Source organism: Neoarius graeffei, chromosome 8 (assembly GCF_027579695.1).
Source record: "Neoarius graeffei isolate fNeoGra1 chromosome 8, fNeoGra1.pri, whole genome shotgun sequence".
Lineage (NCBI taxonomy): Eukaryota > Metazoa > Chordata > Actinopteri > Siluriformes > Ariidae > Neoarius > Neoarius graeffei.
The window spans coordinates 32,712,997-32,740,356 of NC_083576.1; the positions used below are offsets into that span (position 1 = coordinate 32,712,997).

General features: G+C 42.1%; 1 protein-coding gene across 1 annotated transcript in view; it reads right to left on the minus strand.

Annotated features, from left to right (window-relative positions):
- Positions 1–2,139: 2,139 nt before the first annotated feature.
- Positions 2,140–27,360, minus strand: part of LOC132889882 (protein TsetseEP-like) — a 33,006-nt gene continuing 7,785 nt past the window's right edge. Inside the window, exon 3 of the mRNA XM_060926704.1 lies at positions 2,140–2,191. Within this exon, the coding sequence (XP_060782687.1) occupies positions 2,140–2,191 (52 nt within the window). The remainder of the gene's footprint in view (positions 2,192–27,360) is intronic.

Here is a 27,360-nt window from a genome sequence, read left to right on the forward strand (position 1 = left end):
CAACATCCCAGAGTTGAAGCTGTTCTGTACGGAGGAATGGGCTAAAATTCCTCCAAGCTGGTGTGCAGGACTGATCAACAGTTACTGCAAATGTTTAGTTGCAGTTATTGCTGCACAAGGGGGTCAGACCAGCTACTGAAAGCAAAGGTTCACATACTTTTGCCACTCACAGATATGTAATATTGTATCATTTTCCTCAATAAATAAATGACCAAGTATAATATTTTTGTCTCATTTGTTTAACTGGGTTCTCTTTATCTACTTTTAGGACTTGTGTGAAAATCTGATGATGTTTTAGGTCATATTTATGCAGAAATATAGAAAATTCTAAAGGGTTCACAAACTTTCAAGCACCACTGTACATCAATCATAAGCATAATGTTCTTACACATTTCATATCAGCAAATGTTCTGACAATGTTCAAAAAAGATATCAATATTATGCACAACTTAATCTCTATAACACAGAGCAATATGTCCTTACGACAGTAATGGAATTTTTAAACAAAAGATACTGTGTCTAGCTGAGACAGAAGGTCACAGAATAAATTAATACCTTCTTGGTCATTTTAAACAAAAAAATACTGTTTCTGAGGGTCACAGAATAAATCCTTTACAATTAAGAATAAATCCTTACAATTCCCCTCTTTGATACTAGAGATTACAACTAGTATCACACCCCGGTATTCTGTGTAATAGCAGGATAATATACATTGGAGTTTTTCCTGCGCAGGGGAGTATAAGTAAAAACATTCATCATATTATATATCCTATCCACCAAGCATCTAAAAATACAGGGTCCAAAAAGAAGAAACAAAAGGAAAACCACAATCACTGGTACACACATAGATAAAGTCGCAGTCCATTTCCCAAACAGTTTAGAGAACCATATCCACCCAGCTGAGTCTCCATGCTTATCATGCTCCAGTTGTTGAGCGATCTGTTTCATTTGATGTACGGCTGCACCTATTTCACCATCTGGGCTGTCATTAGCAGGGACAAAGGTGCAAAGCTTTCTCCGACCATAGCACAAACACCCCTCTTTTCTGCCAACAAAATATCAAGGGCCATACGATTTTGAGCAGTCATTAGGTGCAGGGCAGTTAATTCAGTCCTAATACCATCTACAGCTCTAGTGGTTTCATTAACAAAGCTGGCTAAGCGATAATGTGTTATTTCTACTTCCCTCCACAGATCAGATACGCCAAACTGAGGAAACAGCGACGTCCAGAAATGGTGCCATTTAGAAGTAAGCTGATGTGCCGGGGGTGGGAAAGTGCTATAGATATCTCGTTTCGGGCAATGAGCAGACAGGGGATGGAGAGCAGTGATAGCGTTCTTGAGTTGTATGGGAGCACAAACGCCTGACCAATTGGTGGGAAATGAAACAAAGAGGTCAGATCTATTACCGCAGTACCAGTACCAGTTTAATGCTAATTTAACACCAGGATAATTATTAGGGTGCGGCAGAAGACAAGCAGGATGGGCCCTACATGTATTATTGACATACCCGATGCTGTTGTGTGTGCAATTAGTTAGTGGAGGGTTACATTGGCATGAATTTGGGACCCAGCGAGGACATGGAGAGGTGGTAGAATTCTGATCATATATGTGATCGAGAATTAGGAATTTGTCCCAAATACACAATACTTCCTTCAGAGTAATTTGTTCTAAAACAGTGAGGGAAAATGAAATTAGAGGGCATATCGACCTGCAGAGTAGTGAGAACAGAGTCCTGTAAGACAATGGCAGGGGTTTCCATGCTAGATACTGAAGAAGTCTGGTTTAACGTTGCTGCCACAGAGGGGTGTGGAGAGTAATTACAGAAGGGGCCCCAAATGGTAAAAATTGGATTGTGATTCTCCTAGAACGCATAATACAGAGCTTCAGAGCATAGAGGCAAAGGTGGACATGTAATAATAGAAGACGGCATCAGATGACATACATAACTTTAATTCGTGTGCGCTCGTGCAGTCTAGTTAGCGTATTGCCAAAAGATGTTGTCTCGAGGTCCAGCTCGAGCGGGTAACCCTGCTCCGAGCAGCAGTAGAGTGGCCACAAAGCTCATGATGAGGATTTTCATGGTTGTAGTGAGGGTGATTGGTCCCAGACGGGGCACGAGATCTCTTCCCCTTTTTGTTCACGGCTTCTTGCAGGAAGTGATCGGAAGATCCTCAGCTCCTGCAGGATCCCTGTACAGAGTTTAGAGAGGAGAGAGACTAGAGAGGGACACAGAGAAAATGTTAATAGCAAACTTGTCATAACACAGCTTTGTTATGGGGCCTTCTTCAATCGCATGGCATGGATCCACTGTGGAAAAAGGTCAGTTAGAACAGCAGTACAAGTAACGGCGACTATTTCTGCAGGCCCACTATATCTAGGTTCTCCCAATTGTCCAAATCGTTTAAAAAGTCACACCAGCACCTTGTCTCCCACGTGAAAGGGGTGTGTGGGTGCTGCTGGTGGAGACGATATTGTACTATTGACCTTGGTACAAATTTTATGCAACTTATCTATAAGGGCTGCAGAATACTCATCCATATGTGTTTTCAAATCAGAGGTACCCAGAGACGGAGTTCCCTTCTTCCAGGGGAAAGGGAAAGGTCTTCCAAAAATAATTTCATAGGGGGAGTATCCCCCTAGGCTAGGTCTAAGTGTCATACGAATTTCAGTCAGAGTGACTGGCAATAAGTCTACCCAGTTCTTCGAACCTGTGGCCTGCATGGCCTTAGTTAGTTTGTCTTTCAATGTTCGATTAGTACGTTCTACAATACCAGAGGATTGAGGGTGGTACAGAATGTGAAAATGCCAGTTTAGTGAGAGATACTTGCAAAGGTTTTGTGTGACTTTTGTGGTAAAAGGGGTACCTTTGTCTGAGTCTATAGCGTCTGGAACCCCATAACGAGGTATTATTTCTTTTGCCAGAATACGAGTAACTACCTTCGTGTTTTCTTGAGAACAGGGAAAGGCTTCTACCCATTTAGAGAATTTGTCCACAATGACCAGGAGATATTTAAATGGCCCGCAAGGAGGCACGTGTGTGAAGTCGATTTGCCATTCTAGGAACAGAGATGTAGGTATGGGTAAACACTCGTGTTCCGCGCCTGCTTTAGAAGGATTATTTTGTGCACAGATGAGGCATCTCTCGAGAATTGAGTCCACTGAGCTGTTTAAATTGGCTATACAAAAAAGTTTGTTCATGTCCCCCTTCACCCCCTTCGTGTGCGATGAGTCACGCTGTGAAATTCGCGCACGAGGAAGGGAAGGCAATGAGATGGAAGACAAAGGCGGCCATCCTGACTGTACCATAGGCCATCATAGGCAACATAAGCGCCTTGTAACTGCCAAAAGACAGAGTCATTTGGAGAGGCTGAAGCCTGTAAAGAAAAAAGATCTAAGTCTGGAATCAGTGCACTGGTGAGGCAAGAGGTATTACACGACGAAGGATCTAGGCCAGGAGACATGACACCAGAGGCAGCAGCAAGTTTTGCAATACGATCGGCAAGAGAATTACCCATGATTTCAGGTGTGTTTCCCAAGGCATGCGCCTTAGTTTTAACTATGGTGAGTGACCTAGGGAGATGACAAGAATCAATGAGATTTTGTACTAAGGTAGAGTGAGAAATGGGCTTCCCGTCTGCGGCGTGGAAGCCTCGAGACTGCCAAATCTTCCCAAAATCATGAGCCACACCAAAGGCATAACGAGAGTCTGTGGAGATTGTGACATCCTTACCCTGAAACAAAATACAGGCACGCGTAAGAGCATATCAAATCAAATCAAGTTTATTTGTACAGCGCTTTTAACAATAAACATTGTCGCAAAGCAGCTTTACAGAATTTGAACGACTTAAAACATGAGCTAATTTTATCCCTAATCTATCCCCAATGAGCAAGCCTGTGGCGACGGTGGCAAGGAAAAACTCCCTCAGACGACATGAGGAAGAAACCTCGAGAGGAACCAGACTCAAAAGGGAACCAATCCTCATTTGGGCAACAACAGACAGCCTGACTATAATATTAACAGTTTTAACAGATATAACCCTCAACTGTCCTCATGGGGCCGTCCTTCACAGGAGTGGGGCGATAAAACTCCGACCAGACACAGGGCACCAGGATGGATCAAGCAGGTCCGAGGGGCAGAAGAGGCCAGCATCTCAATCCCAGGATCAACATGTAACTCAGAGGGACAGATGGGGGGGGAAGAGAGAGAGAGAAAGAAAACACATTGTTAGGTATGCCCTAAAAATGACAAGTATTAAATCTGTGTGGTAGGCTCGCAGAGACGAGAGTCTTTACATCAGGCATAACACACAATGGCATGTTAATATGGTAAAAAAATATATCATGACCTGCTCTGGCTGGATGCTTGATTGGGTGATGGGAGCACACTCCTCAGCAATGATGAGATGCAGATGGGACCCTTAGGCCTGGCCAAGACAATTCAGTTACATTTCACCGGGTCTGGGACATGCGACAGAATGTCTGATGGCCGATTCCCTGCAGGCTACGATAGCCAGTCGAGGTCCCCACCGTCTCCACCAAAAGATTTCCTGTTGACTCCATGTAACTCAGAGGGACAGATTTGGGGTGGGGGGGGGGGAGAGAAAGAAAACACAGGTGGTTAGGTATGCCCAATGTCACCTGAATAAGTAGGAACAGTATACATATTGCACCGAGTACAAGCAGGGACTCCGGCAACTAACTATGACAGCATAACTAAAAGGAGAGAGCCAGAAGGTAACACAGGCATGAGGGAGCCCCGGGACATAAAGCAGCCAGCCACTACACCGTCAACAAACTCGAGTGAGCAAGCGAGTGGGGACTGACAGCATCCATACATCCCAGTTTACCAAAACACTCTATGTCTGAGGACCCTCCAGATCTACTCCTTTACCTCATAAACACCATTAACAAAAGGCTTGACTAAACAGATATGTTTTCAGCCTAGACTTAAATGCTGAGACTGTGTCTGATTCCCGAACATTACTTGGAAGGCTGTTCCATAACAGTGGGGCTTTGTAAGAAAAGGCTCTGCCCCCTGATGTAGCCTTCACTATACGAGGTACCAGCAGGTAGCCTGCACCTTTTGATCTAAGTAGGCGTGGCAGGTCATAGAGGAGCAGAAGTTCACTCAGGTACTGTGGTGCGAGACCATTTAGTGCTTTAAAGGTCAATAGTAGTATTTTATAATCAATACGAAATTTGATTGGGAGCCAATGCAGTGTGGATAAGACAGGCGTGATGTGGTCATATTTTCTAGTTCTAGTAAGGACTCTTGCTGCGGCATTTTGAACTAACTGGAGCTTGTTTATGCACTTATTGGAACATCCAGACAGTAAGGCATTACAATAATCCAACCTGGAGGTAACGAAAGCATGGACTAGTTTTTCTGCTTCATGCAATGACATTAAATTTCTTATCTTTGCAATATTTCTGAGATGAAAGAAAGCTATCCGGGTGATGTTATCAATGTGAGTTTCGAATGAAAGACTGGGGTCAATAATCACTCCGAGGTCTTTTACTGCTGCACGTGAAGAAACAGAAAGGCCATCCAGAGTTACTGTGTAATCAGAAAACTTACTTCTAGCTGTATGTGGTCCTAGCACAAGTACTTCAGTCTTGTCAGAGTTAAGCAGAAGGAAATTTATAAGCATCCAGTGTCTAATGTCCTTAACACATTCCTCAATTTTATTAAGCTGGTGTCTCTCATCAGGTTTTGCAGAGACATACAACTGTGTGTCATCAGCATAACAGTGGAAACTAATACAATGTTTACGAATAATATCGCCCAGAGGTAACATATATAGAGAAAAAAGCAGTGGACCCAAGACAGAACCTTGTGGAACACCAAACTTTACCTCGGTACGTCTAGAAATATCACCATTTATATCAACATACTGATAACGATCAGTTAGATAAGACCTGAGCCAGGAGAGGGCCATTCCCTTAACTCCCACAACATTTTCTAGTCTATCCAGAAGAATGGAATGATCAATGGTATCAAATGCTGCACTAAGGTCAAGCAACACAAGTAGCGAGACACAGCCCTGATCAGACGCCAACAGTAGGTCGTTTACTACTTTAACCAGTGCTGTCTCTGTGCTATGATGAGGTCTAAATCCTGACTGATACATTTCATGGATGTTATTCCTATGTAAATATGAGCATAACTGCTGTGCCACAGCTTTTTCAAGGATCTTGGAGATAAAGGGGAGGTTTGATATTGGCCGATAATTGGACAGCTGACAGGGATCAAGGTCAGGTTTTTTAATCAGGGGTTTGAGAACTGCTAGTTTAAAGGATTTGGGTACATAGCCAATCATAAGAGAAGAATTTATTATTTTTAGAAGCGGTTCAATTACTCCAGGCATTATCTGTTTGAATAGATGTGTCGGTAAGGGATCTAGTACGCAAGTTGAGGCTTTTGATGTAGAGATTAATGAAAGTAATTCAGTTTCTTTTAGGGGAGTAAAACATTCTAACTGATGATCTGATACAGTTATATTGTTAACTACAAGGTCACTTTCATTGTCTAACCTTAAATTAGTAGTTTGAATTTTTTGTCGGATATTCTCAATTTTGTCATTAAAAAAATTCATGAAGTCGTTGCTACTACATACTGCAGGTGTGCATGTGTTGATAGTGGACTTATTCCTGGTTAATTTTGCTACAGTATTAAATAGGAATCTAGGATTATTTTTGTTATCTTCTATTAGGGAGGAGAAATATGTTGATCTCGCAGCACTAAGAGCTTTTCTATACTTCAGGAAGCTCTCCTTCCAAGCTAATTTGAACACTACCAATTTTGTTTGACGCCATTTACGTTCCAATTTTCGAGTGGTCTGTTTTAATGTGCGAGTGTCATCATTATACCAGGGTGCTAATTTTTTGTCTCTGACCATTTTCCTTTTTAGAGGAGCTACATTATCTAAAGTATGGCGGAATGTTGACTCTAAGCATTCAGTTGCCTGATCAAGTTCTGCAGGGGCTGACAGTGACCCAATCAAAGTTGACAGCTCTGGGAGATCATTTATAAAGCTCTGTGCAGTAGTTGACGTGAAAGTACGTTTAATACAGTAGCGTGGTGAGGTGCATATATTATTACTCAGACATAGTTTGAATGAGATGAGACAATGATCTGAGATAACTTCAGACTGTGGAAGTATGACTATATTGTCTACGTTTAATCTGAATGTTAGTATTAGATCAAGGGTGTGACCACCATTATGGGTCGGTCCTATGACATTCTGCTTAATCCCGACTGAATCTAAGATGGACACAAACGCTGTTTTTAAAGGGTCTTCTGGGTTATCGAAGTGAATATTAAAATCTCCGACAACTAAAGCTTTGTCTAAGGAAATAACCAAATCTGAGATAAAATCTGCAAATTCAGAAAGAAACTCAGAATATGGCCCCGGGGGCCTGTAAATAATAAGCAATGGAATTAACTGGGTAGACTTATTTTTCGAGGCTACATACATTATATGAGTATGAAGAACTTCAAATGTATTAAATTTATAACCAGGTTTGTGTGTTACACCTAGATAATCGTTATAAATAACTGCGACGCCTCCTCCTCTGCCAGTTAGATGAGGCTGGTGTATATAACTGTATCCAGGAGGACTCGCTTCATTTAATGCTATATATTCATTTGGCTTAATCCATGTTTCTGTTAAACACAGTACATTAAACTCCTGATCAGTAATGAGTTCATTAACCATTAGCGCTTTAGATGTAAGAGATCTAATATTTAATAGCCCCACCTTTAGATCAAAGGTGCTGGCAGCAGCTGTACAGTCAGTCTGATCTAATTTTATATTGATTAGGTTACTGGAACAAACTCTCTGAAAATTTCTACCTTTTTTACCTGAGCATACAACTCAGCTGCCTGAGCCGAGGAGAAAGAAAGAGCGTATGCCTCATGCACAATATCAGGCAGTGAGCACACAGAGTAACCACAGAGGAAAACACCGTCTGAGGGTTTAAAACAAGAGCCATCAACAAAAAGTACTTCCTCCATTCCTAGAGGGCTGGAGGAGAGGTTGGACCTGATACTAGTATTATGTACGATTTCAGACAGACAATCATGGTCAATGTCATCTAAAGTGTCATTCTGAGAATTAAGGAGGCGTGCGAGAGAGTGAACTACAGTATCGAAGGAGGATGTGGCACAAATTTCGAGATTGTTAGTAGAACAGAGAATGGTTTCATATCCGGAGTGGCACTGTGCCATCATATGTTGGGTCTGTAAATTTTGCAACACCTGTTTAACTTGATGCGACGAGTGCAAAATCAATGGGTGAGACAAAACCAATTTTTCTGCATCTAAAACCATCAAAGCACATGCGGCGACAGCCCTTAGACATGCAGGTTAGCCTTGAGCAACAGTGTCTAACGTTTTAGATAAAAACGCACAAGGACGCATCCCCCCATGTTCCTGGGCCAACACCGCAGAGGCTGTGCCTTGGTGTTCACAGGCATAGAGATGGAAGGGCTTGGAGTAATCAGGTAAACCCAGGGCCGGGGCGGAACAAAGAGTGCTTTTGAGGGAGTGATAAGCATCCACCATAGCGTCAGTCCAGGTCAAAGGGTGTTGCAGTGGATTGTGATGAGAGATTGCAGAACGGAGAATCTTGTCATATAAAGAGCAGTCAGGGATCCATTGTCTGCAGTAATTGATAAGACCCAGGAACGCCATCAGTGCATGTTTAGTTGCAGGGTGCTTTGTGTATAGAATCACCCGCACCCGATCAGATGACAGCTTACGACAACTTTGTGAAAGTTCAAACCCCAAATACTTAAGTGTCCATGCAATATTGCAGCTTGGTCCTGGAAACCTTAAAGCCCTTGTGTGCCAGATGTTGGAGCAGGCATAAGGAAGCGTCTTGGCAGATTTCTGGTGACTCAGCAGATACCAGAAGATCATTTGCTTACTGCAGGACCACAGAGCCCTGGGGGAGGGAGAGGTCACAGAGTGCATCATGAACTATGGCTGAAAAAACAGCAGGAAAGTCAATGAAACCTTGAGGCAAACATGTCCAAGTATACTGTCTCCCCCTGTGCATGAAGGCAAACAAAGGCTGTGTCTGCTCTTCAACAGGAACACTGAAAAAGGCAGAACAGAGATCAATAACGGAAAAACAGTAATGATGAGCAGGAACCTGTGACATTACAGAGGAAACGTCAGGTACAATGGCTGCAACAGGGACAATCAGTTCATTAATCTTACGTAAATACTGCATAAAACACCAGGTACCATCAGGTTTAGGTACTGGTTTGACAGGTGTATTGTACAAGCTGGTACACGGTCTCACCACGCCTTGCTCGAGAAGAGACTGTAGGATGACATCAATCCCCTGAGCCTTAGCTTCAGAGAGAGGGTATTGTTTAACATAAACAGGAAGCACATGTTTAAGCTTAGCCTCATAAGGCACACAGTGAACCAGGCCAATCTTGTCCTTGTGTTCCCCCCAGAGGGAGGAGGGGAGAGCACTCAAAGGATCTGTAGGAGAGAATATAACAGGGTTTACAGCAGCAGTACAAACAGCGGAGATATTTGGGACAGTCATACAGTGGTTGCTAGTTCAGAATGCTCGCCTGTCTGCCACAGAACGGTAGGGGCCCTGGCGGTAAGCTGCGGTAAGGGTGCAGTTACAACTTGCAGCCATGGGGGCAGCATAACACTGAAGTAGGCTTTGTCAGTGGCTTCCTTGAGAGTGCATACTCCCAGCACACTGCAAAATTCTTCCGTCCCTTCCAACGAACGTTGTCAGTCACTACGTATATATGCAGAGCTACATAGTCGAGCTACTGGCAGTAATCGAGCTAAGCTCAGAATTGGAGTTCTCCAGATATCCAAGTATGCGCTGTAATAAATCGAATTATTGGATGGTGTAAGTCATACTCCAGGCTGCAGACCCCTTTAGTTGTAGGCTTTTTAATAAGATGTGTAGGTTAGTAGCTAAGCAAAATGAATTCAAATAGGCTATATCCTGTTGACAACAGGAACACAAAGTTCGCAAGTTGCGACAAGAATGTGTTAATCTGTAAATGCGGCGCCCATTGTACTGACATTTATCGCATGACATAGACGATAGCCGATTACCTCTACTGCAAACTAATAATAAACACATTCTAAGGCAAACGAGTTGATCATTCTGCGCAAAGCCAGCTGCAAAAACGAACAGAGGTGCCAATTTCTCTCCTCTCCCTCCCTTTCCATTGGCCCAGCCGGCTTAAAAAAACATGTGCGCCCGCCATCTCTCCCTCTCCTTTCGTTGATAATCAGCGATTTGGTGATAGCAAATTACCTCTATTGCTAACTAATAACAGAGACAATTGAATGCATACGAGTTGATAATTGCACACCACAAACTTGAGCAGATGCGCCAGTTTCTCCTCTCACCTCCTTTCCTCCATGCAGCTGTTAAAAAAAAATTGCAATTGCACAGTTTGTTTGGCATGCCCCGTCACTTAATTTTTTGCACAGACACTGCCGTTGTTTTGTAGATGAAGACAGTTTGTCTGGTTATGTTAGTTATTAATAAATATCCCAACTTAATTTATAACAATAATATTCTAGCGCACGCCGATTCAGCTGATAACGAGATCATTAAACTGCACAGTATTCTCAAGCACACTTCCAGGATTTAAGTTAGAGAGGTGAAGAAGTGGCTGCACGTGATTTTGGTATTTAAAATAAATGTTGTTTGTATAAATGTAGTTCGGGAGGAAGCCCGCGGAGTGATTGACAGCTGTCATTACCTGCTCCCGCCTTCGTGGAGATTTAATCCCTCCTGCTCCTTTCACCTGCCATGCGCAAAGGCTTCTCAAATTGTCCCACCACCTCCCCCTTCTCCATTTCACTAGAGCACCCAGCTGCAATTCCTCAATAGAGATCTTGCAGTCACGTGACCGGAAAGTACACAGACGCCATCTTGTCGGGCAACAACACAGCTGAATACTGCTGCACTCGTGTACAGAATGGATCACTTTCAACTGACGGACTACACGGCTCATTTTTCTAATGCACAGATAATTAGATATATGTCTAAAATAAACGGTCTACAGATTTGTGACCCTTATGGCTTACCGGACGGAGTTTTCACGACCGTGTCAGTGGATCTTGAACTGCCGGAGGTGGAATACCCAGACGTGTATAATTACCTCATCAACTTTCCCTCGCTGTTCAGTGGTGAAGCACTGCGTGCTTATAAATCTCTGGACAGTTATCTCTACAGAAATTCAGGATTTGTCAGCCCCCCTAAGATGTGGCATCTTGTAAAGAAGAAAAAAACTATCGTCATTGGCCGGGTAAGTAACTTAACTGATGCTAGATATATCAGTAGTATCTAGCATAGCACTGACCAGCCGATTATGGTTGAATATTTTATATTATCAGTTAGATCAAGTATCAGTAGTCTATCACTATTACTGTATATATGGTAAACCTGCTTAATGAAATAAAAACGTATTTGTCCAGTTTAATTTCCTTAGTTTTTACCTTAATTAGCAATACTGAAATCGTAATTCTTAGAATTAAAGATGTGTGGGCATATATATTTATTTATAAGTCCTTATAAGGATTTATCCTTATATTTATAAGGATTTACTACTAAGACAGTGGTAAATTCTTATAAGTTCTTTACTGTTTTTTTTCGTACCACACCGCTAAAGACCCAACCCTCCCCCCCGCCCCAACCCTCTTTTCTCAGGCTCCCACTTCCCGGAATTTTTTTTATTAGAGCAAGTCATAAACTTATGCTGCAAATAACCACATGGATATACTGAAATAAATACATGACGAACCTGAGATGAAATGGTCACTGCACAGGCACCAGTGATCGTTCCTTCCAGTCGGTACCCATGCCTTGTTGTTGTTGTTTGGATCAACCCGGCCGATAGCAGCAATCCATTTTGCGCGCCTGTCAGGGTCCTGTGGCAGCCTATGAAACTTTCTTCCTGTTTTCTGACCTCTCCTGTTGTGGCATTTATATGCCATGCAAGTATCCGGCATTGTGGCACGGTAATTTTTGAATATTTCGGCAAAAAAAAAAAGAAAGTCAGCGTCGGAAATATGGCGCTTGACCGCCAAGATGGCGTTTGTCTACAATCTGGAGCGGATGTGACGTCACATGCAAGTGCTCCATAGGGGGTGTGTGAAGCGGATCTCATCCCGTATGATCTCCGCTGAAAGCATCCAGGTACCGAGGCCAGCTGACATGCCAAACATGCTTACTGTACACCAAGCACTCAAGGGCGAACTAGTGAAACTTGGTTTATAATTTACGCTATTTTACACATCTAATGACAAAAGTTAAGATAGGCTACTAAACTGTTGGGACGAAGGCTGAGCATTTTTGCACAAGTGGAATTTAAACACATAGCCTAGTTATCATGCAGTGACGTTTCATTTAATTTCTCAGCATTCCAGCTTAATGTGCAGCAGAAATTATTCATCATAACCCCTGTCTGATTGGCCGTGCTTGCCCTGAGAGAACGCGCACTTGAAGGCAGTAGCCAACAGATAAGATCTGGGCAGACCAGGGGTTTGGGGGAGGGGGGGATACAAGGGTGTAGAAATGGTTCTGTGTGTGTGTGTGTGTGTGTGTGTGTGATGCCCCCTCCCCCAGCCTGGATAGCTTTGTAGACCTTGGTGAGTGATTGATGCCTGGGTTACTGTACACTATTTCAGTTCTTAAACGTTTGAAACCTGGCTGACAGTGGCTTGCAGCAGATGGATTGATACGCAAGAATGTTTTACATTCAAAAATAGTAACGCACAGTGTATTAAATAAGTAGGGTGGATTGCCCTAATGTGGGGCATTTTTTTGTCACTTCAACTTTGGTGGACTATTACAATTTAAAGCCATAATCTCAGCGACCTTCATTCTACTTGGCTGCTGGATCACTTTTCATTCTCAGATATCTTTCTCTGCCTGCCAATGGGTTTGAGACCAGTGCAGGGCCATAGGCGCACCCTTCCCCCTCCCGACCATCCCCCCCAGCAAATCGCACCGTGTGTGTGTGTGTGTGTGTGTGCGCGCGCACATTGGGGGAGGGGTTGCAAAGTTCATTCACACGATTCAGCCCCCCCACACACACACAAGAGGGTACTTCACGGCAACGATGTATCAAAAACAAACCGCTCTTATTTTCACACTCAACATCAAGCAAACAAAATGTGCACCAGGGCACAGGAAAACAAAAAAACGAAGTCATACCAGATATGTCCAATACATACACACACATTTGAAACACATTCCCCTTCCCAGAGTCAAAGTTGTAAAGTCCGCTGAAGCAGTGCGCATCCCGAATCAGCGGCAATCAAGGGATGGATGAATGCGAGTCCACATGCAGGCGTTCATTATTAGCGCTGCAGTCGCTGACAATTTGGCATGACAAAGATTTCCCTATGAAGGTGTTTGTGTGTGTGCATGTGTGTGCGTGTCCATGTCTCCTGCGCTCCTTGTCAAAGTGCACAGAAAGTGCCAACCAACAAGTGTCCAGATTTTTTTAAGTGTACAGAAGTTTTAAAAACAATTTATTTATACATAGTGTTCAGTCCTTCAGAGGGTGTGTGTGTATGTGTGTGTGTGTCCTTTCCGTCCTCAATCCCCCTCGCTGCGTCTGTTATCTCACTGAAGCCCCTGTACTGTACGACTCGGCCCTTTGTTAGTCCCATAGGCCTATTAGTGCACTGCCATGCAATGTTTCCTCTCTCATACTGTACGTCCGTTAATTTTTACAGCGCACTGGAAAAAATATGTTGTCAGGTATCATTCACAGTTGCCAGAAAAGAACCATAAATAACATCCCTCCGCCCCTTCCTCCACCACCGATTTTGCTACTGAGGTGGCATTCCAATGAAGTGCCAGAATATTTAAGGCATTCTTCTACTTTGTCATCCATTTGCCGACATTGTACATACCCCAGAGAAATGCCAGAAGAATCCAGAGGGGGGCCGGAGGATTTTGCTATCTGGGGTGAGTGCTCCCAAGTGCTACCTAGTGGTCGTTTGGGTACATTGCAGCTCAGTTCAAAACGGATGCGGTACGTACCGCGTCTATACCACGTGCTTGCCTCGTCAGTGCGGGCACATTGAACTCACAACATCTGTACATGAAGAGAGATGAGCCAAGGCGGGAGGCAGAAAGTCAGGGGTGCAAATAATCATTCTGGATCTCTGAAACGAAATGGATAAATGTAACAGACTCATTAGATCCTGACCCAGTAGATTAAAGGGACACTGTGGCATAAACACAAAAGAGTGATGTGTACGAAGTGCTGTGTCGGCGGGACAGGTTACCAATAACAGAGGAGTGCAAGGGGAGGAGAAGGGGACCCCATCAATTCCCACAGAGTGAACAGTTTTGTTAGAGAGAGGGCCCTCGTAGGGTTTTCCCACAGAGGACATCGTAGCACCAGTGTCAATTAGAAAAGGAAGCACCTGTCCATTTATAGCTAATTCTACACCAGGCAAATCATTGGCTAGATAAGAGTCGAAAGAACAATGTAGCATTATGGGGTCGCAGCTCTGTAGGCAGCTCTAAGGTTGATATGGGCCTGTGGGGCGTTGCTGCGCAAAAGGATTTGCCGTAGGGGCAGCCGGTGGTGGCTGCTGAAGGTTAGGAGGAGGAAGGGGAAACATATCAGAAGATTGAGGGTTAGGGGGGTGAGGGGGAAACATATATGCTGTGAATTAGCTTCATCCGCCTTTTTCTTTCTACACTCATGTTGCCAATGTCCTTTTTTGCCACAATAGTGGCACGCTCCAGAGCGTACCCTGCCTTGTGGGCGGATGCTCGAATTCTGATTCTTTTGTTGTCTATTCATGTCTCCATGGGGCTGTGAGTATGATTTTCCACCGGCCACAGAGAGGCAGGCTACCTGCTTACTATCCAAAATACCATCTCCCTCCATAGTTCTAATTCTTTCCCCTAGGGTTTTTATTATCATATTGCTACGGTCACTTAAATGATATTTCAGAACCTTCTGTATGTCAGGACGACAATTATTCAAAAATGTCGAAATAAAGAGTGGGTTGGCTCGCTGTTGATCTAATTGCATGTTTCCCAGACAAGTCCACATCTCGCTAAAATGCGTCAGAAACTTTGAAGTGAGTTCAGCCTTCTCCTGTTTACAATTAGTAACCTGTGAAAGATCACGGTTAGCCTGCTGTCGTGAGAGCAGATAACACGTCAATTGTTCCTTTAATTCCTTCATAGCTTTACGGGTATCCTTCCAGTAGAAATTAAACTCATTCTTTGTGGTGGTTTTGCCGTCACTTACTTCTATCTTAGTTTTAACCACTTCGTATTCATCATTCTTAGGATCTAGACATGGCACTGCAGCTATTAATGCAGTTTCATCATAACTGTCACCTAGGACGGCATGAAGGATAAAACGGTAATCTGCTCCTACCAGCTGGCAGTGTCGTGACATTTTTACGAGCATGTCTACGAAGTTAAGTGGTTTGTCTAACGAAGGCAACATTTTAATAATACCTTTTAGGTCTGATGCAGAAGGCGGAGTGATTTTTAGCCCTCTGCCCTTCTGAATCCATACACAAGCGGTATTCACGGGGGGAGGCGGCGGTCTATCTGATCCCACATCGTCGTCATCATCAGAGTCGTCGTCTGTATTAGAATCGTTAGTCTCATTTTTTAGTAATAGCGTATTTGAGCTTACAGAGGGTTTTTTACCAGCCTTGGGTTTATCTGGTTTAGCACCTGTCTCAAGAGATGCAAGCGCGCTGGGAGCGCTATCAGCAGGGCATGAATGATTACTTAAATCCGGATATAGTTTTGGGACCGGTGTGGATGCAGGAACATTTACTTGATCCCTCATACAGCGGCGGTAGAGCAGAGGCTATAGGTGGTGTGATAACAGGTGTAACAGTAACAGATGTAGACGAAACGGGTTTTGCCTTATCTTCAGGCTTAGGGCATGGTACTGATTTTTTTTTTTTTTTTGCTCCTTAGTTTCTTTAATTCTGTGAAAATCATCCCATATTGATTTCATTCTGACCCATTCTAAATAGCCTTTAATCATATAATCATAATCCCATTCTGGGTCGCCCAGTCCCTCGTATATTTGTTTATGTACCGAAGTGAGGTATTTTGGTTTAAAAGTGCCTGCGCGAGGATGAGTCAGAAACTGAGGCTGGGATTCAGTCCAGCCGGCCAAATTGTCTAACCACGGACTAGTGTAGAATGCTAAACCACAGCGATTCATCCAATCCCGTGGAGTTTCTTCAGGGTCCAGTCTGGGTACCTTAACACAACTTCCCCCCCATGGTGACATGAAAAGACCGTCTCGAGATAAATTATTCTGTGGTAACTCATACAGACGTCCGCGTACTAATCTTCCCGTGGCAACTCTTCATGGGGATACACAAATCATTCCGTGGCAACTAACACGGAGATAAATGGGTTTTCGGATACTACCAACCAGGCAGAAGTTCCTTAAAATAAAATAGATCTCTTACCTGATCAGTAGTATCCCGGACGAGCCCCCAAAACTGATAGGACAGAGATCCACCGTCTCTCCCTCTTGCCCCCCAAAACTGGAGCGATCACAATCTCGCAGATAGGTCACCTCGTGTCACCCAGAATTCTGGGGCGATTTGTGAAAAAGACAGGGACTCAGAAATTAGTTTCACCGTCTTTTAATCACAGCTTCGCCAAAGACGAGAGAATACAAAGAGCTTTTTATATCGTGTGTGTGTGTTGATATCTGTGTGTGTGTGTGTGTGTGTGTGTGTGTGTGTGTGTGTGTTGATATCTGTGACTGGGTCAGTCTGTGAACACTTATCAGTAGTTCTGCTCAATGTTGACGGAGAAAAGAATGCATGCTGCAGAGAGAGAGACTATAGTGTTCATATGTGTGTGTGAAACCTTGATCTGAGCAGGTCACATCTTAATTACATCAATCATAAGCATAATGTTCTTACACATTTCATATCAGCAAATGTTCTGACAATGTTCAAAAAAGATATCAATATTACACACAACTTAATCTCTATAACACAGAGTAATATGTCCTTACAACAGGAATGGAATTTTTAAACAAAAGATACTGTGTCTAGCTGAGACAGAAGGTCACAGAATAAATTAATACCTTCTTGGTCATTTTAAACAAAAAAATACTGTTTCTGAGGGTCACAGAATAAATCCTTTACAATTAAGAATAAATGCTTACAGTATTTAATCTGCACTGTGTTAAAAATGTGTTTGAACAATTCATGATTTAAGATCATGAATTGATTTAAAAAGATTTAAGTATGGTGTATACTTTAAATGGGTTGTTTGATGTTACATTGTTATGTAATGCTTATCCAGGGTCATTTTCTATTGATAGCATTCATTCCTGTTGTAACATGAACTCCTGATTTGGTGGGAGTGTAGATGACTCTGTTAATTACACTTTTGAGTTTGTTCATTTGAACCTATAAGATATACAGTTGGGTCCATATATATTTGGACACTGACACAAATTTTTTTTTTTTACCTGTTTACTGAAACATATTCAAGTTATAGTTATATAATGGACATGGTCATAAAGTCCAGACTTTCAGCTTTCATTTGAGGGTATCCAAATAAAAATTGGATGAAGGGTTTAGGAGTTTCAGCTCCTTAACATGTGCCACCCTGTTTTTAAAGGGACCAAAAGTAATTGGACAATTGACTCAAAGGCTATTTCATGGGCAGGTGTGGGAAATTCCTTCGTTATGTCATTCTCAATTAAGCAGATAAAAGGCCTGGAGTTGATTTGAGGTGTGGTGCTTGCATTTGGAAGATTTTGCTGTGAAGAAAACATGCAGTCAAAGGGGCTCTCCATGCAAGTGAAACTAGCCATCCTTAAGCTGCAAAAACAGAAAAAAAAACATCTGAGAAATTGCTACAATATTAGGAGTGGCAAAATCTACAGTTTGGTACATCCTGAGAAAGAAAGAAAGCACTGGTGAACTCATCAATGCAAAAAGACCTGGACGCCCACAGATGACAACAGTGGTGGATGATTGCAGAATAATTTCCATGGTGAAGAGAAACCCTTTCACAACAGCCAACCAAGTGAACAACACTCTCCAGGAGGTAGGCATATCAATATCCAAATCTACCATAAAGAGAAGACTGTATGAAAGTAAATACAGAGGGTTCACTGCACGGTGCAAGCCACTCATAAGCCTCAAGAATAAAAAGGCTAGATTGGACTTTGCTAAAAAACATCTAAAAAATCCAGCACAGTTCTGGAAGAACATTCTTTGGACAGATGCATGGCTGCCAGCACTGGGTCACTAGTGTTTATTGATGATGTAACACAGGACAGAAGCAGCCGGATGAATTCTGAGGTATTTAGAGACATACTGTGTGCTCAAATCCAGGCAAATGCAGCCAAACTGATTGGTCGGCGTTTCATAATACAGATGGACAATAACCCAAAACATAAAGCCAAAGCAACCCAGGAGTTTATTAAAGCAAAGAAGTGGAATATTCTTGAATGGCCAAGTCATTCACCTGATCTCAACCCAATTGAGCATGCATTTCACTTGTTAAAGACTAAACTTTAGACAGAAAGTCCTACAAACAAACAGCAACTGAAAACCGCTGCAGTAAAGGCCTGGCAGAGCATTAAAAAGGAGGAGAAACAGCATCTGGTGATGTCCATGAGTTCAAGACTTCAGGCAGTCATCGCCAACAAAGGGTTTTCAACCAAGTATTAGAAATGAACATTTTATTTACAATTATTTAATTTGTCCAATTACTTTTGAGCCCCTGAAATGAAGGGATTGTGTTTTAAAAAAATGTTTTATTTCCTCACATTTTTATACAATTGTTTTGTTCAAAATTCATTGTGGTAATGTACAGAACCAAAATTAGAAAAATGTTGTCTCTGTCCAAATATTTATGGACCTAACTGTAAAAAAGGACTCTTATTGAAGTATTGAAGAACATTAATGCACTTGCAAGAAGGACTTTTATTGATTTAATGTGTATTGCAACAGAGACTTTTATTTTGATATGTGCACTTTAGAGGAAGAATAACGAGACATATTAGGGCAAAGCTGCGCATTAGCATTTAATGTATAAATGATAGCGCACCTTGCTGATAGGGTCACCAAGCTCTTACGGTGTTTGAAGGGTGTCCCAGTGTTTATGGTGCCAAAATGGAACGTATTTTTATAGTTTAAGGTTACAGTAAAAGGTTTTTAGTTCTTCAAAGATGCATTTTGTAACTGTATTTACCTTTGAATTGAATTTTGTAATAAACACCGCTTTTGACATCAGTTTTTCAGCCATTTATCAACGGAGGTAGCCACATATAGTAACAAACAAACATTAAAGACATGTCTGGGAAGATTCTCAGTCATCCAGGTCATAGTAAACTGTGGGTGGTAAAAGAGAGCAACTGGACTTGTTTCCAACAAGAGGACCCAGGATGCAGGCTAGATGTTTGGCAACGTTATAGGTGACAGAGTTTATATTGCTGATGATCGGTCTGAGTGGAGCTCCTTCCTTGTGAATCTTGGGGAGTCCATATATGAGAGGAACGGCTTCTCCAGGGTACAATCTGTAGTACAGAGATCGGTTGATGGCTTGGTCCTTTTCTAGTTGTTGCAGGCAGCTAACAACTTTTCTTTTTGTAATAACTGGTGGAGTCCCGCCTCATATACAGACTCCCCAGAATTCACAAGGAAGGAGCTCCACTCAGACCTATCATCAGCAATATAAACTCTGTCACCTATAACATTGCCAAACATCTAGCCTCCATCCTGGGTCCTCTTGTTGGAAACATGCCACATCACGTCAAAAACTCCCAAGATTTTGCTACTAAAGTTGCAGACCTCAAAATAGACTCAGACGAAACCATGGTTTCCTACGACGTCACTTCTCTATTCACCTGCATTCCCACCACAGAAGCAGTCAAATCTGTTAGAAAATGACTCCTTCAAGACAGTACCTTACTGGATAGAACGAACCTCACCATGGACCAGATTTGCACCCTGCTTGACCTCTGCCTGACCACCACTGTTGGGTTCACCCAGAAAGAGACCCCGATTCCTTCGTGCCGATGCCTCGGATCCGAGGACGAGAATGATCAGGTCGAGAGAAACGGACAGAAAACCAGAGGTTTCACATGCCGGTTTATTCGCACAGTCACTTTGTCAAAATGAAAACATTTTTGAAAACGTCTTAGTGTCTCTGTGTTTTTGTCTTCGTGTGTGTGTGAGTGAGATGGGTGTGCGTCTATGTGGAAGTGTGTCAATCATAATATAATCTTGATCTAGATCTTGAATCAATCATAATATAATATATTTTTGCTGACAGTAAGGTACAGATAGATATCAGAGTTTTGGCTTATCAATATTATGGTTAATTTTCATGGAATAGCATGGAATGTCTAAACACAGATAATGCCTAGTCTAGAAGGTCAAAGATGCACAAAGTTTGCACAGAAAGGATCTTAATAATTAAACATAATTTCTTAACACACGTGTGTTAAGTCAGTAAATTACATCTTGATTTCATCAACATAAGTAAAATAACGAATAATATGTCTTTAATAATGCTAAAATAAGGAATGTTATAAGAAAATAAACAAAATAAGAACATAAGAAAATAAAATAAGAAAATAAGAACAACACAAGAACAATGAGAATATGTCTGAAAGAGGGAAAACAACTAACAGGATTAAACTCATAACTGAATTAGGTTAATGCTTTTAAACTAAAACCCCTTAGAATCATAAGATCTTAATTATAATTATAATGTCATTATGAAACTAATCTAAAACTATAAAACTAACATTAATCACGGAATTCATTCATTAATTACGGGATCCAAATCACTACCATAGTATATTTCAAGCTTTTATGAAGCTATGACCTAAGTTTCAACTAAATGAATTAACATAAACATGAACTTTAATTCTACCATTTCAGAGTATGTGTGAGTCGATTTAACACCAAAACAGACCTTGGTAAATCCTTCAGACACTTCTCTGTTCAAAATACACATTCATATCAAAGAGTAAGCAAAATGTTCCCAAACAATGTCCAGCCGGACCTAAGGTCGTTTCAACTAATATAATTTTGATACAGAATAAGCCAAGAATTAATACTTAACTAAACTTACTTATATCTACATATATCTTGATTTAACCTACTGATTCTGATTCATATTCTGATCATAACCTACATATAATAAAATTTGACCCAAAATACCCCCTTTAATACTAATCACAATATTAACTAGATTTTAATTAGATTAGTGTCACACCCTAGCAGGACGATAATATACATTGTTTTCTCTATGCAGGGGTTTGTGGGTAAGACTATTTATCATCTTATGCATTCTGTCCATCAAGCATCTCAAAATGCAAGGTCCCAGGAAAATAAACAAAAGAAAAATCACCACTACAGGGATACACATAGAAAGAATAGCAGACCAATTACCAAACAGTCGAGAAAACCACACCCATCCTGCCGTATCCCCATGTTCATCATGTTCTAGTTGTTGAGCAATCTGTCTCATTTGATGTACGGCTGCACCTATTTCACCATCCGGGTTATCATTAGTAGGAATAAAAGTGCAACAGCTGTCTCCAATCATAGCACAAACACCCCCCCCCCCTTTTCTGCTAATAAAATATCAAGGGCCATACGATTTTGAGTAGTCATTAGACGCAGGGCGGTTAATTCAGTCCTAATACCATCGACAGCTTTAATGGTTTCATTAACAAAGCTGGCTAAGCGATAATGTGTTAATTCTACATTCTTCCATAGATCAGCTACACCAAAATGAGGAAACATTGATGTCCAAAACCGGTGCCACCTAGTAGTAAGATGATGTTCCAAGGGTGGAAAATTATGAATGACATCTCGTTTTGGGCGATGAGCAGAGAGAGAGGATGGATAGCAGTGATAGCGTTTTTGAGTTGTATGGGAGCGCAAATGCCTGACCACTTGGTGGGAAACAAAACAAGGAGATTACTATTACCGCAGTACCAGTACCAGTTTAATGCTAATTTAACACCAGGATAATTATTAGGGTGTGGTGGAACACAATTAGGATGAGCCCTACATGTATTCTTGATATACCCAATACTGTTGAGTGTACAATCAGTTAGCGGAGGGTTACATCGACATGAATTCGGGACCCAGCGAGGACATGGAGAGGTGGCGGAATTCTGATCATATATCTGCTTACATTGAGACTTAGGAATGTGTCCTAAATAAATATTACTTTTTTGAGAGTAATTCATTCTAAAACATTGAGGGAAAGTGAAATTAGAAGGCATATCTACTTTCAAAGTAGTGAGAATAGAATCTTGTAATATAATGTCGGGGGTATTTGTGCCATGTGCTAAAGAAGTCTGGTTTAACCTTGCTACCACAGAAGAGTGAGGAGAGTAATCACAGAAAGGGCCCCAAAATTTAGAAGGTTGGCCTTTTGGCCCCCAAGCATAATATAAAGCTTCAGAGCATAACGGCAAAGGTGGGCGTGTAATAATAGTAGAAGATGGCATCAAATGACATACATAACAACTTTCGTTTGTGTGAGCCCGTGCAGTCCAGTTAGCGAATTGCCAGAAGATGTTGTCTCAAGGTCCAGCTCCGGCGGGTAACCCTGCTCCGAGCAATAAGAGAATAGTCACGAGGGCTCGGGCAGGTAACCCTGCCCCGAGCAGAGATGAAGCAGCCACGAAAGCTCAGGCGGGTAACCCTGCCCCGAGCAGTGAAGTGGTTCCGAAGGCTCGGGCGGGGAGCCCTGCCCCGAGCAGTGATGTGGTCCTGAAGGCTCGGGCGGGTAGCCCTGCCCCGAGCAATGATGAAGTCACGAGACCCGCGATGTGGACCATCATGGTGAGGTGGTTCCAAACGGTTCATGGGTGGTTCCAAACTGGGCACGAGATCTCTTCCCCTTTTGTTCACAACGTCTCGCAGGCAGTAACTGATTCTCAGTCAGCTGGGCTCAACTCAGTCAGCGTTTGCACACAGGTCAAATCTATATAGAGCACAGAGAGAGGAAGAGAGAGAGGGAGACAGACTGGATAGGGACACAAAAAGCGTTAATAGCAAACTGATTATTGTAACACAACTTTGTTATGGAGTCTTCTTTAGTCGGGTGGCATGGATCCACTGTGGAAAAAGGTCAGTTAGGACAGCAGTACGAGTAATGGTGACTATTTCTGCAGGCTCACTATATCTAGGTTCTCCCAATTGTCCAAATAGTTTAAAAAGTCTCACCAGCACCTTGTCTCCCACTTGGAAGGGGTGTGTGTTTGCTGATGGTGGAAATGATATCATACTATTGACCTTAGTACAAATTTCATGCAATTTATCGATAAGGGCTGCAGAATACTCATCCATATGTGTCTTCAAATCAGAGGTACCCAGAGCCGGAGTCCCTTTTCTCCAGGGGACAGGGAACGGTCGCCCAAAAATGATCTCGTAGGGGGAATAGCCGCCGAGACTAGGCTTCGATGTCATGCGAATTTCAGCCAATGTGGCTGGCAATAGGTCTACCCAATTTTTGGAACCTGTGGTCTGCATAGCCTTAGTTAGTTTGTCTTTCAATGTTCGATTAGTACGTTCTACGATACCAGAAGATTGAGGATGGTATGGAATGTGAAAACACCAGTTCAATGAAAGATACTTACACAGGTCTTGTGTGACCTTTGAGGCGAAAGGGGTACCCTTGTCTGAGTCTATGGCATCAGGAACCCCATAACGAGGTATTATTTCTTTTGCCAGCGTACGAGTCACTACTTTTGCATTCCCTCTAGAACACGGAAAGGCTTCTACCCATTTAGAGAATTTGTCCACAATGCCTCGGATCCGAGGACGAGAATGATCAAGTCGAGAGAAACAGACAGAAAACCAGAGGTTTCACATGCCGGTTTATTCGCACAGTCACTTCGTCAAAATGAAAACATTTTTGAAAATGTCTTATAGTGTCTCTGTGTTTGTTTTGTCTTCGTGTGTGTGTGTGTGTGTGTGTGTGTGTGTGTGTGTGTGTGTGTGTGTGATGGGTGTGCGTCTATGTGGAAGTGTGTAATGATCTTGAATCAATCATAATATAATATTTTTGCTGACAGTAAGGTACAGATAGATATCAGAGTTTTGGCTTATAATCAATATTATGGTTAATTTTCATGGAATAGCATGGAATGTCTAAACACAGATAATGCCTAGTCTAGAAGGTCAAAGATGCACAAAGTTTGCACAGAAAGGATCTTAATAATTAAACATAATTCCTTAACACATAAATGTGTGTTAAGTCAGTAAATTACATCTTGATTTCATCAACATAAGTAAAATAACGAATAACAATGTCTTTAATAATGCTAAAATAAGGAATGTTATAAGAAAATAAACATAAAATAAGAACATAAGAAAATGAAATAAGAAAAGAAGAACAACACAAGAACAATGAGAATATGTCTGAAAGAGGGAAAACAATTAAATAACTAACAGGATTAAACTCATAACTGAATTAGGTTAATGCTTTTAAACTAAAAACACTTAGAATCATAAGATCTTAATTATAATTATAATGTCATTATGAAACTAATCTAAAACTATAAAACTAACATTAATCACGGAATGCATTCATTAATTACGGGATCCAAATCACTACCATAGTATATTTCAAGCTTTTATGAAGCTATGACCTAAGTTTCAACTAAATGAATTAACATAAACATGAACTTTAATTCTACCATTTCAGAGTGTGTGTGAGTCGATTTAACACCAAAACAGACCTTGGTAAATCCTTCAGACACTTCTCTGTTCAAAATACACATTCATATCAAAGAATAAACAAAATGTTCCCAAACAATGTCCAGCCGGACCTAAGGTCGTTTCAACTAATATAATTTTGACACAGAATAAGCCAAGAATTAATACTTAACTAAACTTACATATATCTACATATATCTTGATTTAACCTACTGATTCTGATTCATATTCTGATCATAACCTACATGTAATAAAATTTGACCTAACAACCACCTATTTCCAGTTTAATGAAAGCTTCTACAGACAGAAGCATGGATGCGCCATGGGCTCACCGGTGTCCCCTATTGTGGCCAATCTTTACATGGAGGAAGTGGAACATAAAGCTTTGACCACTTTTTCAGGAGTTGCTCCCAGCCACTGGTTCAGATATGTGGATGACACCTGGGTTAAAATCAAAACCCATGAGGTGGAAGCCTTCTCTAAGCACATAAATGCAGGTGATATCAACATCAGTTTCACCCTGGAGGATGTCAGTGGGAATAATCTAGCCTTCTTGGATAGTGATGTACACATTAAACAAGACCGAAGCCTGAGCATTGAGGTCTACCGGAAACCCCCCACACACAGACCAGTACCTACTCTTTGACTCGCACCATCCACTGGAACACAAATTGGGCATCATTAGGACCTTGCAACACAGGGCTCAGAACATTCCTACAATGGTAGAGGGAAAAGAAGGAGCAGAATCACATCAAGGAAGCACTTCAGAACTGTGGCTATCCTAACTGGGCTTTCTTCAAGAGCAGAAAAAGGAACATAACGGACCAGGAGGATAACAGGAACAAATGCAAGAACATTGTCATTCCCTACATTTCTGGTCTATCTGAGAAACTCAGGAGGATCTTCTACAAACACAACATTCCGGTACATTTCAGACCCAGTAACACCCTGAAGCAGAAACTGGTCCACCCTAAGGACAGAATAGCCAGACACAAACAGGACAACATAGTGTATGCAATTCAGTGCAGTGAGGAATGCTCGGACTTGTATATTGGGGGAAACAAAACAACCGCTTCACAGGCGCATGGCTCAACACAGGAGAGCCAGTTCCTCAGGCCAGGACTCTGCTGTCTATCTTCATCTTAACAACAAAGGATACTCATTTCAGGATTGCAACGTATGCATTTTAGCCACAGAGGATCGTTGGTATGAGCAAGGAGTTAAAGAAGCCATTTTTGTCAACCTGGAACAGCCATCACTGAACAGAGGTGGTGGTCTAAGACATCATTTATCAGCTACCTACAATGCAGTCCTTGGCACACTTCCCAGACTGTTTTCAGTGACTCACAGGAGGACAGAGAGAACTCACAATCCATTGATAACCCCAACGGCTCTCTAGACTGTTCACACCCAGCCCCCAGTGACCCACACCAACAGGATGACTCAACGACACCTTAGGATTGCTTTTCATCCATGAGAGGATAAATTCCTGATGCTCCCTATTAGTCAGATGGAACTGGAGAAGCCTTTCGGATGAGAGGTGAAACGTCTTCAAGAATCTTCAAGCAAGTCCAGTTGCTCTCTTTTACCACCCACAGCAAACATTAAAGACAGTAGAACATGAAAAAAACCCTTAAATGAGCAAAATAAAAATCTCGATGAAGTACAACAGACTGCTAACATTATGCAATTATCACTTTTCCTCTCTGTAATGCAACCAAGAAACCTTGCTTTACAAGCCCATATTAAAACTGATCTCAGGTCTTGCATCCGTTGTTTGTTAACTGAGGCTTTTTAGAACAGGTCTATGCCACTTTCATCTTCCTCAGCTACTTAGCCCAATTAGCAACTACCCTCCTGTCAGGAATGGTGAGCTGAGGTGAAGTGAGGACCCAAGAGCAGACTCAGAAAACAGGTAGTGTAAAGAGAAAACTTCTTTAATGAAGTAGATGGCAGAAAGGCAAAGGTACAGTTGGGCTCAGGCAAAAATGGGTAGTCAAAAAACAGGCTAAGAGGTCAAAAACACAGGAGCAGGTAGACACGATCTGGGACAAAAAACAGGACAGAAAAATCTTCACAAAACTGATGAACACAGGGACAAGGGAAATACAGGCAGAAGTAGCAAAAGACATGATTCAAAAGAACAGGCAGACAAAAAACAGGGACAAAAAAATAGACAGAAAAACATGGAGAAATCCAGGCAGGGGTAATCAAGAAGACACAATACCAATGAGCTGTAGCAAGGTGAGAAAAGTCTACAAGAGACAGTCTGGCAAATGGGGTAGCTCCAAACAGTTCTTAAAAAGCCTTGGCTGATGGGAGAGGAGTGGTAGCAGGTGTGAGAGTGCCACTTCAGGAAATGGCCTTCAGCAAGGCAGGACTGAATTCCTGTCCTGGATCCGGCCTGGAGCCGGCATGGAAGTCCCACAATCTAAGGCATGGATGGACTGGACTGTGACAGTAACCCCAATTCAACTGGTGCCTCTAGGCACCTTAGAAAGTGCCTCAGGGTGTTGTTGGTGGAAGTCCATGATGAGGGTGGGATCCATGATGAACTTGGCAGGAACCCAGCTCCTCTTCTCAGGACCATACCCCTCCCAATCAACCAGGTACTGT